The sequence below is a fragment of the Echinops telfairi genome, unplaced genomic scaffold (assembly GCF_000313985.2).
Source record: "Echinops telfairi isolate 266 unplaced genomic scaffold, ASM31398v2 ScPeMD7_7469;HRSCAF=8507_0, whole genome shotgun sequence".
Classification (NCBI taxonomy): Eukaryota; Metazoa; Chordata; class Mammalia; order Afrosoricida; family Tenrecidae; genus Echinops; species Echinops telfairi.
Window position 1 is genome coordinate 40,875,280 of NW_022111372.1, and position 17,807 is coordinate 40,893,086.

The window sequence follows — 17,807 nt, forward strand, 5'->3', positions numbered from 1 at the left end:
TGTTTATCGGCCCGGCTGGCACAATACACTAACTACCTCACACTCCAATTCAAAATGCATGTGTACGTTGGACAATGAATAAAGAAGACTCAAGAAGATTCGATGCATTTGAATTGTGATGCTGGTGACCGCCAAGAGGACAAACGAATCCGTCATGGAAGAAGAGCAGTCAGAATGCTCCTTAGAGGCAAGGAGGCGAGGCTTCGTTTCGTGGACTCTGGACGTGCTATCATGAGAGACCAGTTCCTGGAAATGACGTCATGCCTGGGAAAGTAGAGGGGCAGCAAAACAGAAGCCCCTGGACAAGGTGGACTGACACAGTGACGGTGACAAGGGGCTCGCACATCACCACCGTTTGGAGGATGACATGTGAGCAGGCCATGCTCTGCTCTGCTGTCCCTGGGGTTGCTATGGTCACGGCCAACTGGCACCTGACAACAACATTCAACATGTAGTCACTCTCCTGCCAATTACGAACTCCAGACGGGACATGTCACCCGTTCCCCGACTCCTAGTGCTGCTCCCTGGGGACGACAGCTCTTGCCTCTGTCCCTGGGGGTCTGGACTCCACTCCGGGAGTCCTTCTTTTCACACAGCAAGCACCTCGGGTCAGTAGCTGAGTAGTTCTCGTAGCCTATTGTCTGCCTGTTCAGGGGTGCAAGGACCTCTATTCCTTGGATACTGTTTCTGGCTCTTTTGGTCCACATCGTTGGTGATTAGCAAGTAAGATTCTTTTTAATAACTTTGTGTGCATTTCTGTGAATTCATTCATGTTCACCCAGTAGGAAAAAATCCACACCCCCAATCTCTTTTCTATTTTGGGCTCCCTGTGAGGCTGCTGTGATATAATAAGATTCTTAACAGAGAGGGTCTGAGAGGCATATCCTTAAGACCCATAGAAGGCTTTTGGCAATCTGCAAGGGTGTGTGGGCTCCAGTTTAAAGCTTTCTGGGGTCGTAACAAAGGGTTTTATATTTCCACCCTTGGCTTCATTTTCCTGATGGAGCCCATGAATTAGATCTTTGTTCTACGACCCCCTTTTTCTTTGAGAATCTTCTGCAGGGAAAGACTGGGGATCAAAAACAGTTTCCCATTTTAGCCCAGAAGTGTCCTGGTTCTTCCATCATCCCTCCTCCTTGATCTTTGATTTTGGAAAATATAACAATTCATTTTTTATCTCACAGCTAAGAGAAGTGAGCGGCATTGTGACCTTCTGTTTGTCTGTATCCTTAGCCAGTCGGGTCAGTTCCTCGGGTCCCATTTTCTACCGAGTTGTTAAGCTTTCCACCGCCACATAACAAGCCCTCTCTACTGTAGCTTCCAAGAATTGTTTGCTCACTCTTAACTTTAAGTCTTCACGGGCAGCGTCGTGAAGGCCTGCCAGGCTTCCAGGGAGAGCGTCTCCCAAGACTTTCCGGCTTCTATCTGTTGCTGCCACAGATTTTAGGTATTTGTTATGTCAGCATCTTGCTTCAATGTACCACATTCTGTGCCAATTATTACAGCTCTATAAGAAACGATCATTTAATGACATCAACGCCCAACTGCTTTCTTATGTGCATAGGTAGAGTGGAGACGTGGACAGCTGGGGCGGGGGAGGGACTCAAGGGATTGGTGTGGCATCACCTGGAGGTTTCTCCACTCCCGGACCTGGTGTCTGAGGAGAGAGGACTTGAAGGCTGGGCTCAGGTGGACAGCTGCCTGAAGAGCCTACCCATGGTGTCTGCACGTGGCTTAGGTTTCTGACAGTGACTGGGCTCTGAGGAGGGTCCTGAGAGTAAACATTCTGCATTAAGGGGCAGGTGGGTCGTGTCCGACCTCCTCTGGCCCCCCTATGGCTATGAGGCAGGGATCAGACTACCTCAACAGTCCCCCCTCCTCACATAGTCTGACACTAACCTTTCCTCCCATGCCATGCGACTTTGCCGAAGAGCTGTTGCCCTTCGTTTGGACTTCTAGCCTTTAAGTTGCCAGAAAATACATTTCTGTTTGTTAAACCCATTCATTTGTGGTATTTCAGTTATAGCAGCTCTAAGGTGTTATAGCAGATAACTGATGTAGCAAATAACGATGAGGTCTTGCGTGGCAGAGGTGCGACATGGCTGTGTGGAAGGGCGGATGGCAGGCGGCATTCTGAATTGGACATTCTAAACCTTTGCCATGAAATATTTAGGCTACCCCTAAAAATCACAGCTCTCTAGGAGTCTAGTTTTAGCCCATGAGCAAGTGAAGCGTGGATATGTTTTTAGTTATTTAATAACGTCCCAGGTGTAATGCCAGCAATGCAAAGGCAGGTGTGGCATCGTACAGATTTAGGTGTTCCTGTTGGCTTCTGCCTGGGATTCCACACCACATAGCATCTTGTTCTCACCGTTTTGGCTTCCTGCTTCCTGGTTCATCAGCCCCTGCAGCTTCGTGAGCTGAAAAACCTTCAGCTTACCATCTGACACATAGACTTACACTGGACTGGACTTACCGGCTTCTACAATTGTATGAGCCACTCTTTGGGGATATAAATTTCTCTATATACATCACAGGTTTTTGTTTCTCTGAGAACCCAGTCTAATACACATACATATGTTTCCAGATTTTTTTCTATTTCAAGCAATTCTAAAATGTGCACCCTTCTGCACTTCTCCTTGTGCACGTGTGTTGAAGCGTATTTCCCAGTAACAGGGTCTCAGAGGCCAGTGACTAGTGTTTTCAGTTTTACTCTGCTATAATGATTTGTCCTCCAAGATGGCATTACTGACCTAGAGGGCTGTCAGCAGCTCATAAGAATGCTCCCTAACATGTGCATCTGAGAAAATGGTGTGGGGCCTACACCTGCCCTCCTCTGGCGAGAGGAGGGATGAAAACGTGAACTCAAAACCCACTGTCCTTGAGGTGAGTCAGACTCAGTCTAACCCTGTAGGGTGGGTTAGAACTGGCCCCTGTGGCTTACTGATACTATACCTGTTTACGGGAGTAGAAAGCCCTATCTCTTCCTAAAGAGCAACTGATGAGTGTGAACTGCTGACCCTCTGGATAGCAGGCCAATGTGTAACCTATGAGGCAGAGGTCAGACATGCCTGTACCCTCCAACGTGCTTTATGAATACATATATTCACCTTCCTCTTTAACACCAGTCTACCCCAGGGGCCAGCTGTCCATCATGGACTCCAGCCTTCTTTAACTGACGGTGACACCGTTCATTTCTCCCATGACACTCGACCTATCTGCTGGGTTTGGTGATCCACTGTCATGGCCGCACAAAACCCACAGATGGGACTCAACCATGATGGGGACTTATTAGGGAAGCGAGCAGGTTGCAATGTTAGGATCAGAAAACAGTAAGGAGACAGTTCTTTTGTTCACAGCATCCTTTCTCAGCCCCGGTAGCAGGTATGTCTCTCTCTGGCTCCTGGCTTCTGCCTTGACTTGTTCTGTGGGTGGGGGAAGCTCTGTGTCATGGTCCTTGCAGGGCTCCTCTGCTCTGTCGCCGTCTTGAGCTACTCCGCCACCTCTCCATGCGGGGATCTCGGTTGCACTTCATTTTCGGCTGTTCTTTTTTGGTGGTGGTTTCTACCCTCCTGCGTCTCTCTTCCTGCTTCTGAGATGGCTCACTTTATACCCAGTGGAACGACAAAATGGACCCATCCCTGAGATGGCGCCCTCCACATCTTACTTATAGGTTCCTACCCAGTCATTTGGTGGGAGTTCGCAAAGGCTAGGGGTAAAAGGGACATACCAAGTAACTTCACATCACCGAGTCTCAGACATTTCACTCTTGGTCAGTCTGAGAGGGTAGACATAGTATCCCCTATTTTAATTTTCCCAATTAGCAATGAATCATCGCAGTATTTTGAGGTGTGTGTTCGTTTGTCACTACCAGCTTACATTATGAAAGAGATGCCTGCAGGACATGTCCTTTTGATTTTATTTCAAGATTGAATGATTGACTAAGGTTCAAGGTGTATTTTGATGATCTTAAGTTTTTAACGGAAAGATTATAAAACGATGTAGTCCTGTTGCAGTTGGAGGACAGGGCGTTCACATAGTGAAATGACACCTGGGATCGCAGCCGGCTGTCCCGGTGGACCGGCCCTTCAGGAGATGTTGCCTTCGAGACCTTTCCATTGCCCAGGGCCCGGGCTATCAGGCAGATTCATTAATGACTGACCAAAATGACAGTTTGTTAATTTTAAATCGTGAAAGCACTAGGTTGGCTGAAGGCTTGGGTCCTTTGTCAGTACATCCGTATTATCAGAGCCAGGTGACAAGAAGCTGGCTTGGAAAGGGAGGACCAGAGTGGATTGAGTTAGACAGATGGCCTGAGGGAGCTCCTAGTTCCAGGCTGGAGTGGCCCACATGCCCACCTTTCCTTCTGGGTAGACTTTCTACTGGGTCAGAAACTAATGATGTGGGCTGGGACACTCTCCCTGGGAGCCTTGGCCCCAAGGCCTCTCTTTGGCCTTAGCCTATTTTTTATTGATAGCTATTTTTTGAGGAACTAAGAGTGATAACATAGATCTCCAAACCCCACAGTGTACTCAAAAGATAGCCAGGTCCTCGGATGTTCATGTGTGTGAAACCCCAATTTAGAGTTCAATAGATTTCTTTCTGGATGTAGAGCCTCTACTAGCCTAACGATAGCAGGTTTTGAGCACCTGGAGAGAAGGTGCCCAGATTTATTTCACCACAAAGAGATGGTCTCAGACCATCTTTAGGAAAATGCTGATTGAACACATTCCAATTCTTTTATTTTTGAGGGGCTAATGAATCAGACTATTGACTATATGAAACTTCTTTGAAGTTTTATCTGGAAAGTAGTGTATTTTAAAATGATCAGGTATAGCTATAGTACTACACTTCCACCCACATCCTTGCAATGTGCTTACATGAAGTGGTTATCCCAGCAACCATTATTCTGCTTTTTTTTTGCGTTTTTTTTTTTTTTTTTTTGCATGCATATGAAAGTTTGGGGAACAAACCTAGAGATCGCTAAGCCTTTTACGTTGAAGTCATGCTCTCTTGGGATTATATCGAGAGCATCTAAATTAGATTTTACTCAGTCTCTTGGGTCTTTCCTAAAAATGGCTGCTGTTTTTCAGTTTGATTCTTCATAAATTCATTTGTAAATGATAGATTTAGTTTCCACTTGGACTTGCTTTGTTTTGAGACACATATGCTGCCTATTAGGGAGTAACTCCAAGCTCCCAACATAATTCCTGTTTTGACCAATACCATTACAGGATGTGTACTTGGCAGAGACACATTTGAAACAGGGTATTGGCGAAGAATCTGGAAAGACCGGGAACTGCCAGAAGCCAAAAAAGCCTGTGTCTGAGGAAGTGCAAGCAGACATTCCTTAGAAGCAAAGCAGGTGAGGCGTCAGCTCAGCTCCTTTGGACATGTCAGCTGGGGAGACGACTTCCTAGCAGAGGGCCGCATGCTTGGTCAAATAGGTCAGCCACAGAGAGGATGACCTGAACGCCGTGGACCGATCCAGCGCCTGCAACAACAGACCCAAGCACGGCAGTTGTGAAGACGGCCCAGGGGCGGCAGGGTTGTGTCCACCAGGAGACTACGACTCCGAGCCCACTTCATGGCGTCTGACAAAGCAACATCAGCAGCGGTGTCCTCCCTGTCTGGTTGGGCTCAGCGCCGTGTTTTGTTGGTGCCACTCTCCACTTCTTTAGAGGTTTTGTCTTGTTCGGTTGTAGAGCTGTGTGGTATTCCATGATATGAATTTACTGCTGTGTTTGCATTTCCTTAGTTATTTCCAGAATTTGGCAACTGTAAAAAAGCTTCTTGTTAATATTCCTGGAGGCACTTTCATACTTACTTGTTTGGGGTACATCCAGAGAAGAGATTTCTGCGTTACAGGGCAGGTAGGAATGCAGTCCAAGAGTTTTCCAAAGTTGGACCATGTGTTAGACAGGGTTCTCTAGAGAGATAAAACCAAATTGCTGATAATTTAATATATTTATTTATAAAGATAATTAGATATATAACAAGAAATGAACTGTTAAATCATATACAGATTATATAATACAAGAAATAAACAGTTAAATTATAAAGTACTACAAATGGCTCAGTACAACTCACGTCCATGAGAGAGAGTTGTGAGAGACTAGCAGTCCTTCAAGTATCGTCTGCTGCCAGATCTTCCTCTATTGATAGAGAGAGCTAGGCTATGTAAGCACAGCAGCCAATCAGAAGGCAGGTCACCAATTGCCAGTCCCCAGCTCCAGAGATGTCTTAAAGGGACCTCAACTTACAGCCACACAGTCCACAGGCTAGGCGTCCCACAGGTAGTGTAGCCTTTAATTGAGGCACAGAACAAGCAAGGCAGCCGCACACTGGTCCGATGATCAAAGAGAGACAAGAAAGGCAAGGCTCACCAAGCCATTTATCTCTCTGCCCTTCAGTTAATCCCACTTGTGTTTATCAGCCAGGCTGGCACAATAAACTATCTCAGATCATATGCCTCCTGATGAAAGTTCCAGTTGCCCCTATCCCTGCTTATATTTAGTATTACCAGATCTCTTTCACTTTAGCCGTTCTGGTATATAGAGGTAACTTGTGACTGCATTTGCATCTCTTATGCTTATTGGCCACTTGGATGTGTTCTTGTATGATGCGCTTATACAAGTCTATTGTCCACTTTGAAATTGGGCTTACTTTTTCATATGAAGTTGACAGTGTTCCTTGTAAATGCCAGATCTGAGTCATCTCTCAGAAATATGAGGGGGTTTCAAAAATTCATGGAAAATTCTATTGTCATTTAATTCCATTTTCCATGAACTTTTCGAAGCCCTTCCTATTCATACGGTCTCTGACGTATCAGTGTCATATCTGGAAATGAATCCTATGAAAAGTACCAGAGATCCACAGGATGATTAATGTGTAAGAAATTCCTTTACATATGAGGTTTTGGCTTTGATCAGGAACAGGAAGCAGCCATCGAGGACAGTGAGGAAAAGGGCTTCCAGGAGGGTGTGCGGCCCGAGGAGTTTGTGGCCATCGCAGACTACTCTGCTACTGACGAAATGCAGATAGCTTTCTGGGGGCCTCATACATGAGAAGTGTACTCACCAGAAGCCCCACCCCTTTTATTTATTTTTTTACTAGGTGGAATTTAAGACATATATCATTCCATAGTTCAATCATGTCAAGTTGAATTGTACAGTTGCTACCACAATCAGTTTCCAAACATTCTTTTTCTACATGGACTCCTTGACATCGTCTCCCTTTTATCCCCTCGACCGTACCTCCTCCCCTTTATTCGAGGTGCTGTTTCTAGAGGTTCATCAGTCCTGGGTTTCACAGACCGAAAAACGGAAAAGCACATGACACACCTTCAAGAGGGTGACCTCCATTGACATAACACCGCTGAGATGCATTCTACTATGAACAAACAAAAATTGAACAAAACAATACTAACCAAAAATACAGAGAATTTTGGAAATCAGATCAGGTCCAGCCTGTATCATAGTGGGGATCTACTAATCAAATTTTAACTGTTCAGGTCAGACATTTTTAAATGACTTCCAACATGCTCAATGCAAAATTTGATGGAAATTTTGCCTATCCTGGACACCGAGCTCAGCTGTTCTCAACCTGGTGGGTCACGACCCCTTAGGGGAGGGGTCCTCAAACTACGGCCTGTAGGCCACATGCGGCCCGCCGAGGACATTTATCCAGCCCGCTGGTTGTTTTTGCCCCATTTTGTTTTTCACTTCAAAATAAGATATATGCGGTGTGCATAGGAATTTGTTCATAGTTTTTTTTTTAAACTGTAGTCTGGCCCTCCAACGGGTCTGAGGGACAGTGAACCGGACCCCTGTTTAAAAAGTTTGAGGACCCCTGCCTTAGGGGGTCAAAGACCCTTTTACAGGGGTCACCTGATTCATAACAGTAGCAAAATTACAGTTATGAAGTAGCAACAAAAATAATTTTACGGTTGGGGGGTCGCCACCATATGAGGAACTGTACTAAAGGGTGTGGCAATAGGAAGGTTGAGAACCACTGGTCTAGCTGAAAATCACACCCAAGTTAAAGATGTCATCAGGTGTTTAGAACCACCTGAAGCCCTTCTCTTCTGTGCCTAACAAATTCTGACCTTGAGTATGATGGGGAAAGACAGGCATGATGGGATAAGGGAGAGTCAGCAATACGGTGAGTAAAAACTCACCAGTTTCTGCTTGGAAACCCACACTAAGAACTTGTCCCAGTGAATGGGAAAAAACAAAAACAACAAAGCGAAGCAAAACTCATTGCCATTGCGTCCATACTGACCCGGAGTGACTATCGGACAGAGGGAACTGGCCCTGGGAGGTTCTGAGATTGTAACTGCTTACAGAGTAGAAAGCCTCGTCTCTCTCTGGTGGAACTGCTGGTGGTTTTGAACTGCTGACCTTGTAGTTAGCAGCCCATCTTGTAACCATGGCACCACGAAGGCCCCTTAGTGAATGAAAAGTCAGGCCATGAAATAAAAATCCTTACTTGAGAGCAAGTCTGTAGTCACTAAGTTGTCTACAGCTAAGCTGAGTTACAGCAAAGAGGTTGGGTAGAAATTTTGTTCTAAATAATATTGAAAACATACATTATGCATTTTAAAGCTTTCGGTTCCTTAAAAAAACAAAACAATATCAAATAAACTGTGCTGTTTTGTTATTTTTTCTTTCAGTGGGTGTTTCCCCAAACTCTAAATCTGGTGTCATTTTATAAATTGCCTGCCACAGTAATTACCCACTGACTACTTATTGAAATTGCCATGATTTGCTTACTACGGTTTATCACCAACCCACCCCGGAAACACCAATGACTAGTGTTACTGAATCTTTAATTCCTTTCTTCCTTTTTACTTTTCGCAGCTCGGTTTTTCGAGAGGAGAAAAAATCCGTGTCCTGAAACGAACGACTGCTGATTGGTGGTGGGGCGAGCGTGCAGGCTGCTGCGGCTACGTCCCGGCTAACCACGTGGGGAAGCACTGGAGGAGGACGACCCTGCAGACACGCGGCAGGATGAAGAGTATTTCGGCAGCTATGGGACTCTGGTCGTTCTTTTCCAAGTCCCTGTTCCGCTGGCCAGATGGTGGGTTCTTTTCTCTCGCTTTAGGGCCTAATTTTAGGAACATCATTCCTGGGTTTGCTCTACTCATTGTTCAGAACACACGTTGGAACACTTCTGTAAAGGGACCACACAAGGGAGTGTCTTCAGCTCAGTGTGCCGACCAGGGCCTGTGTTTCCTACTTAACTCTGTCATACAAAAGCGACATCTTTTCTTCGTACATTGTAGGTTTGTAGTTTGCTGACCAGCTTGGATAGTTATCAAATTTAGGAACATGTCAGAAGGATTCTTTTGGAAGATGTTTTTCTGTTTCTGCCTTTGTGAATGCTATTGCATGTGTGTTAGGCCACTTGGTTTTCATTTTACTAATACTTGCTATTATTTATTTATTCATTTTTTCTCTTATTTTGGATAGCTATATTGGCACGGTGGCAAGTCAGTGAGTTCTTTTATTGTATGGTGTCCAATCTATTGTTAATCCCATCTAGAGATTGTTGTTATTTCTAGAAGTTTGGGTTTATATTTCATGTTCTTTCATGTTGAATGATGTCTGCTGGGACATTATTCTGGGATTACAATTTTTTTCCCTTGGCATTTTGACATTGCAAGTACGATGGAGAAGTCTGGGGCCTTCTTGATTTCCTCTGTTCCCTTAAATGTGACTTACCGTTGTTTCTAGGCTGAAACCTAAGAATGCTTTATTTATTGTGAAAATCAATGACTTGGCAGAGATAGGTGTTGACTGGTCGGTGGTATATTTTTTCTGGACTCGGTGTATTTTCATTATTGTATTTGGCACAGTTGGCTCTTTCGCCTTTGAATAGATTGTCTGTGTCCGTGGCTGGCTTCTTTTCTGAGGCACCAGTTATCCTCACGGTGGATGGTAAGCATCAGGTGGCCAGAGCTCTTGTCTTTATCACTCCTTCTTATTCTTCGGCATTCTCTGATGTGCCGGCTGCTTCTCTTTTTAGTGGGTCTTTTCTGTTCATTGCTGCTTATCAATCATTGTAGTACCCGTGAGGGTGGGGTGGCTACTGCAGCCTTTGCTTAGCTTTCAGCTTCACACAATGACCATAAGTCATGCTCGGCACTAGTCAGCTCAAGAGTCAAGCTTGCCAGAGGCTGGGTTCAGGGACCTGGCTTCTGGGAGTTCACTGGAGCAGGCCAGCGGCTCTGATTCAAGGGGACAAGAGCCATGCTGCGGATCCATTCTGATCTCAAAGCTGTGTACCTTACAAGTGCCAGTACATCTTGTGGTTGTTTCATAGGCAGACCTTCCAGGGTCCCTGCAAGAGACACGCCCAGTTTCAGGAGTCATCACACTCAGAGAAACCTAAAGTCAGGGCATCCCTGCCAAGTGTCTTAGTGTTCTCTCTCGGCACATCTCCCGTCAGGGTTACTTTTGGCATAAGCAGCATCACTGAGTCCTAAGGTTAACACACCACTTCACAACGATCCCAGGGGACAGAGGTGGCCAACCAACCTGGTTCATGTAGAGGAGGGAAGGGTTTTTAGGGTCTTGTGTACAGTTCTGTAGCGATGGTGTTATGGTACTAAGATTTTGTACTCCGCCTGTCTTTAAAAGGTTGGACATAATTTTGTCCTGTTCTCTTTGGTTAAAAATGTTTGCTCTAAATTAATAGAACCTTTGAGTGAACAAAAATAGCAAACTGCGAAGCTATTGTTTCTTGACATATCCCCCATCTAGGTCTGTACACTTCTGAAGGTGGTAGCTTATTTCTCTAGCCCTTCCTCCCAAATTCTGCACTCCTTGATTTACACGAGCAGTTCTCAACCTGTGGGTCTCGGGCCCTTGGGGGTCAAAGACCCTTTCATAGGGGTCACCCAATTCATAGCAGTAGCAAAATGACAGTTATGAAGTAGCAACAAAAATAATCTTATGGTTGGGGGGTGGTCACCACAGCATGAGGAACTGTATGAAAGGGTCGCAGCATGAGGAAGGTGGAGAATCACTGATTTACCCCATGTCAAAACAGCCATCAGCTCTTTAGACAAGCAGAATCGGTCCCTTCTCCGTAGCGTGAGATGCTTCACTCCTTGGAGACCAGGTATCCTGCAGGACTGGGGAAATCATGGTCAGTGCTTGAGAGGCGTAGCTGTGCAGGCCGGCCTCTCTCTTCTCGAGACTTACTGTTGCACGCGGACAGAAGTACCAGTTTCCTGGTTGTCCTAGCAAATCCTGCCAACGAGGCCAGTTGCACCAACTAGTCCAGAGAGACCAAGACTTCTGATGCCAAATTGTCCTGTGGAAATCTCAGCTGCCTTTCCCTCTTCGGTTCAGACCCCGGCTGTCCATGCAGTGCCAGCCTCCCTCATCCTTGTTGGCCAAGTGCTAGGCCAGTAGGTACCAGCTCCAACCTTAGGAGCTCATGTAACTCTCCTCACTTTAGACTCGCTGGCCCCAAATTGGAGGTCTTCCTCTACCCTTCCAGGTACCAGTCATGGACCCAGGGTTTCAGGTGACTTTCTCTGCTTCCTACCAGTGGGCACCTACTACTCTGATGAGACCCGCATGTCACTGGAATTACGGTGCTCATGGGAAACGCCACGGCTGTCACTCCAGCTTTACTGGAAGAGAAAAGGCTGCAGAGACATGTACAAGGCAAGGCCCAAGAGAGCTCCCAGGGTGGAACTTTCGTATCCCCAGGGCATCTGCTACTTTCCAGAGAGCAGATGTCCCTTCTTATCAATGAGGAAGCTCCATCTGAGCCTCAGGGCTCAACATTTTTATTTCCTTCACCACATGGCCACGACAAATTACATCCTGCCGCTCACTCTCACTGCCATCAAGTCGATTCTGACCCACAGTGACCCTCTAGAACTGTCGCCGGTGAGTTTCAGAGTCTAGAACTCTTTACAGGAGTAGAAAGCCTCATTTTTCTCCCATGGAGCAGCTGGTGGTTTCAAACCGCTGACCTTGTGGTTAGCAGCCCATGATGCCATCCGAGCTCAGCATCAGACCCCGATGTGGTTCTTGGTCTAGTCAGCCCATATTCAATAGCTTTGGGCTGTCTGGTTCTCAGAAATGCAGAACAAAAGGCCCAGTTGCTGCCTGCACCTTACAGTTCTCCTGACTGGGACCTTCCTCTTACTGTGTGTAGCTATCTCCTGCCCATGACTCCTGGATGAGTCAGTGCAGAGAGGAATAAGTGGACATGGAAGTCCAGATGGACCTGGTGCCTTGGCAGAGGTTGCCAGCCTACCCTTTGCTCCTGGGGCAGATTCTGAGTTTAGCATCTTGGGACATGAGGTTTCAGAGTGAATCCCTTCTATTGGAAATTTCATCGCTTTTGTGAAAACCCAGAAAATAATACCTGGGTGAAAGTGTGGGGGACCTAGTCGGTGGTTCCAGCAGGCAAGCCCATGCAAACACTAAGAAGCAGTCCCTAAATGCTGCCCACAGCTTTGTATGGACGTAAAGGCAGGGGGATATGCTGACAAAGGACACTCACCCCCAAGAGACAGTTGGCTGAACAGCCTCTGAAATAAGGTGCAAGGAGGGAGAGCGGTGCCACCTATCTGAGTCTTTGTGGGCTGTTACAGAAATACCACCGCTGGGTGACTTAGTGAACAGAAATTTACTTTCTCACAGCCGAGGATGCTGGGAGTCTGACCTCCGAGCACTGGCTCACGGTGAAGGCTTGCCTACCTGCGCTGGGGAAGAAACTCTTTATCTCAGCCTCTCCAGCATGGTTTTCGGTGTCCCTGGGCAACTGCCGAGTGGCATCTATCTTTCTCCCACTGTACCCTTGCTTCTGTGCCTCGTCGGCTGTTTTCATATCTCACACCCAGCTCCGTATGGCCTCACGGACGTAACAAAGAAAACTCTATTCTTGAATGGGCTTATGCCCAAGGTATGTAGGAATTAGGATTTACAGCACACACATAATTTGGGGTGAGTGAGGGTGGTGGTGGACACAATGTAACCATAACACCATCCTCTCCAAAGCAGGTCGTAGGCTTTGCATTAAATACCATTGTTCGTTCTGTCAGTACTTACTGAGTAGTCCTGGGGGTTCTGTCTGTGGGGTGCCATGCTTGGGGAAGCCTCCTGGTTGGGTGGGAGGTCAGGTAGACCATGAAGCTCCAATGGTCCCAGGTTCACAGAGCAGCTGTTCTGTGTTCGTGGGCTGAAAGGCACCTCCAGTGGCTAGCCCACAGAGCTTCAGGAGGCTGGCTTTATGAAGGGCTGGAGATTTTGCAGGTGAATGGGTTAGAGGATGAGAATGTGTCAAGGGAGCAACTGATGGGCCAAGGTTGTCCTGCAGACAGGGATGGGAAGACACTGGGGGCGATGGCCCCGAATGCAGACCTGGTGTTCATGTCCTGGGGCTGCTGTGACAAAGTACCACCATGTTGGTGGCTTCTAAGAACAGAAATTTACTGTCTCACAGTTCTGTAGGCTGCGAGTCCAAGAGCAAGGTGTTGGCAGGCTATAGAGACGCTAGGGGCAATCCTTTCTCGCCTCCTCTGGGTTCTGGTGGCTTCAGGAATCTTGGCTTGTGGGAGCTTCACCCCAGAGTCTGCCTGCCTCTTCACCAGAAGGGTGACTAAGCCAATTTTGGGGGAATCCACCAGTATCTGTCTCACCAGTAATCCCAGCCTTTTAAAATGATTTTGAGTTTCAGTTCACATCTCCCTCCCTCTTCCCCCATCTCTCTCTCTCTCTCTCTCTCTCTCTCTCTCTCTCTCTTTCTCTCTCTCCAGGACCTTCTAATGTGACCCTTTGCAGACACGTCGATGGTGGTCGCCTGGCGCCATCTCATTCTTCTGGTCTCTGGCTGGGGAGACCAATGTTGACATTGTCCACTCGTTCAGCGGACTGGGCGACTCCACAGGCCTTTTGATTTTTAGCAAACTCCTTTCCTCTAGATGAGGGAGGCAAACAGTTGCATCTGAGATGGCTGCTCATGAACATTGAAGAGCCCCGTTGCTACATACCACAGTAAGATTTAGTGAACCGTGCTATGCAAATTGCCCTTGATGTGCGCCACGACGGTAGTCCTGGTCCCCCAAGTAAGGCGGGGGTTCTTTCCCAGTCCAGTAGGGATGGACTCCTCAGTGTCTGAGGTGGACGAGCATGCAGGATCTCTCCCGATCATTAGGGTAACCCAGTTTTTATTCGAATGGCATCCCTGCATCCATGTAAAAGAGATCTTTTAAAGTGCTTTCCTGTTGGGGTGCGGGGCAGGATGCACCTGGCTGTGTGCTCTTATGCTGAAACTTGTGACAGTCTCAGTGCATGGGTCAGTCAGACTGAACGGAGAGAGGAAAGCCCTCATTCCAACACTACGTGTCTCTTCCCTTGTCATGCAGTTTGAGTTCATGATCGAATCCATCCTGTATGCCCGGGACACGTGGCTGAAGGAGGACGGGGTCATCTGGTCGACCACAGCTGAGTTACATCTCGTCCCCCGCAGCGCAGACAAGGATTACCACAGCAAGGTCCTCTTCTGGGACAACACCTATGAGTTCAACCCCAGCACGCTGAAGTGAGTCCTATGTGTGAGTCGAGAGCAAATGGTGTTCCACAGCTTTCTAGAACATTCGTGGGCCAAGGGGCTTGATATCTAGGCCTGTCCTGCAGGTAGTTGAGCCCTGGACTGCTGCTGTGGTAAGGTACAAAGAGACCCCACCTTGAATATAATTTAAATAGAACTTTTTTTTTAAGTCCTAAAAGAAACACAGTAAGACACGGATACCTCCTCCAGATGAGGGAGACCTTCAGTCTGGGGGTTCACAGTGGAGGCCTGAGGTAATAGAGCCTCCTGGGTGGACAAAGGACACTGTCACCAAGGTGTGATTGGTGGCAGATCAGTACATCAGAGTCGCAGGTGGGACCATAGTAGCGGAACGGGACCATGGTCGGGACATGCACATAGCTTGATAGAAGGACTTAAGAGGTTTGTCCATGGCCTTCTGACAGACAGTCAGGGCCAAATGGATAGGGCAAGATGACCCACCTCCTTGGATAATGGTCAGAGAAGGCATTCAGTGGAGACTTAGCCTATGTAGGGCCCTGCTACTGCCATACATGCTGTGCTAGGTAGGGGTCTCTAGGGCAACGGAAGCAGGACACTTAGGATGATACATTATGTAAGGATAGGTTTGTATAGCAAAAAGGGATACGACAGCCAAGGAGCCCACACAGCAGTACAGAGGGCTCAGTCCAACATTAATATACTGAAGATCCTTCCAACCACTGGTCCAAGGTCAAGGAAGCAGACAGCGAAGGAGCTGGTGGGAGGTGTGGAGGCTGCCTGCAGGCAGCAGAGGCAGCAAGGTGGGGCGGCAGCACCAGAAAGGTGAGCTGTCGAGGCTTAGCGGAGGCCAAGAGCACAGCAGCGTGTAGCGAAGCAGGTCACGATGGAGCTGCAAGGCTTAGCAGTGTACAGCATGGCCACGTGATCCACCACAATCCACGGCGGGCTCGGCCCACAGGTAGTGCAGAGCTGTTAACCCAGGCAGCAGCATGCTAGTCCTACCACCAGGGAGAGAGAGAGAAGGCTGGCCCCGGAGAGCCGTTTATCTCGGAAGTCCTCCAATCAAGCTGCAACCTGATTGACAGGCTCCACGGCTCCACTTGCGTGTTCCTACGGGAGCCATTCTGGCATAAAAAACTAGCTATCACACATACCTCTCTTGCAAACCTGGGCGCTCCGAATTGAAGCTCTGATACATAGCCCGAGAGGGAAGTGCAGGTACTGTGTCGAGTGGGACCTGTAAGGATGGGGGTGATACTTGGGGTTTTATCTCGGAGGTGGGAAAGGCCACATGTTTGTTTTAGGAAAGTTATTCCTCGTGTACTTAGTGACCCAGAGTAACAGTGGGAACTTCGCTGAGATTTTCCTGCCGTGCCTGCCCTGCCCTCCCTCTCCTCCCTCGCCTAGTGCAGCTCCCGAGGGGTGCAAAGTTGTGGTTTCTGGGGACCCCCAGGGGCCATGTTTTCTTACCCCCTCGCATCTGCCTTCTAAGGAAAGTGGGGCAAGCAAGGGGGAGAACAGTGTTCTCTGGAGAGTGCGGTATTTCTGAGATACAGGCCAGTCCCGTCTTGTTGTAGACGGTGCCATGGAGCTAACCCACATCACCCAAGACGTCTGAGGATTTGGACCCTGCTTGTCATGCTTTTGTGCTGCTAACAGACATCGTGGGAGTTGGGATGTCTTGAATCCACGTGTAATTACTTGCTGTCCCTAAAGTTCTCAGATATAATGGGAAAAATAGGGTCATCACTGAAAACGGGGCCTTTAAAAATGTGTAGCTCCTTAAACAACACTAACCTACACTCCCAGTCAGGGCTATACCTTTTAAAGTGGGAATCGGAATGGTATTCCTGGCAGCATTTTGCAAAGCAGTATCCCAAGATGGTTGGTGTTCAACATGTGGGCACTTACTGACACGGAATGACCTCTTGGTAAGGCTCTCACGGCTTACATGTCACCCTTCTGGGAAGGAGGGCAACCGTGTTAGTCCGGGTTGACCAGAGAAACAAATTCATACACACTCCTATGTGTATAAGAGAGAGTTTTATATAAAAGAACAATTGAATATTGAGAAAACATCCCCCCAGTCCAGATCAAGTCCATACGTCTGATATTACTCCATATATCATGTCTATACTAGTCCATATATTCCTCTTTAGACTCATACAGCCATGCAGTGACACCGAATGCAGGAAGATTGCAGCTCAGTGGGTGAAAGTCTTGTGGATCCAGTGGTGGTAGAAGCATCTCAGCACTGGTGTGGGTCTCCACGTGGCTCCTCCAGCTCTGAGGTTCTGGCTGCCATCAGCCTGTCTCCATGTGGCTTGTCAACAAGAATGTTTTACAGGGAGTCTGTGTGTGCCCTGCCAGTGAGCTGTTTATCTCCTTAGTGCCTCCAAATGAGGTCATCAAGCTGCGACCCGATTGACAGGCTAAACTCCACCTCTTCCTGTTTTAGTCTCAAATTGACACCAGATGAGGTAACTACCACAGTAACCTAGGCTGCTGACTTCCCTTCTGAGATGACTGGAAATTCAGGAGAAGCCCAGCATCAGCCTGGGACTGGGAGGGTCCTCATTTCTCAGGAGTCAGAAGCACTCCCAGTTACACCGAGGCCAGGAGGGGGTGCATGGACTCATGGTGGAATGGAAGGGGTTTGGAGTCAGTCCCAAGGTGGGGACTTGGGGCCTTTTAGATCTGTAGTGAAAAAGAAAAAAACAGTCCCATGGAATATGACATTTCCACCTGTTAGTCATTGCAGTTTTAACTAAAATCCCAAGTGAATACAGGAGAAAGGTACCTTCCACCGAAATCCAATCGTTCATATGGAAGAAAAAAAAAAGAAGTTTCTGGAATCAGAATAATGAGGAGGTGCTTATGGAAGTAGGCATTAAAATCTATGATAAAACGACAGTCCTTAAAACAACGTGGTCCTGTGACAAGGATGGGCCAATGGGTAAGACAGGACAGAAAGCACAGGGAAAGAGAGATTTCCAGTAGGTGACAAGGGGGGCATTACAAGTCCGGAGGAGACTGGGGGATGAGCCAGTGAGTTTTCCATGAGATTGATGAGCTCTTTGGAACAATCCGCATCTACACTGAAACAGCAGCAACGCCAGCAACTGTATGAACACAGATCAGATCGGAGGGGAGAGAAGTCACGAGATGAGATAGTTTATTGTGCCAGCCTGGCTGATAAACGCAGGTGGGATTGACTGAAGGGCAGAGGGATAAATGCGTGGTGA

At 47.5% G+C, this 17,807-nt stretch overlaps 1 protein-coding gene across 1 annotated transcript in view; it reads left to right on the top strand.

The window, feature by feature from the left end:
- PRMT2 (protein arginine methyltransferase 2) overlaps positions 1–17,807 on the top strand; it is a 45,886-nt gene that overhangs the window by 20,907 nt on the left and 7,172 nt on the right. Inside the window, 5 exon segments of the mRNA XM_045284553.1 lie at positions 6,916–7,035; positions 8,857–8,976; positions 8,979–9,042; positions 9,045–9,081; positions 14,396–14,571. Of these exon segments, the coding sequence (XP_045140488.1) occupies positions 6,916–7,035; positions 8,857–8,976; positions 8,979–9,042; positions 9,045–9,081; positions 14,396–14,571 (517 nt within the window).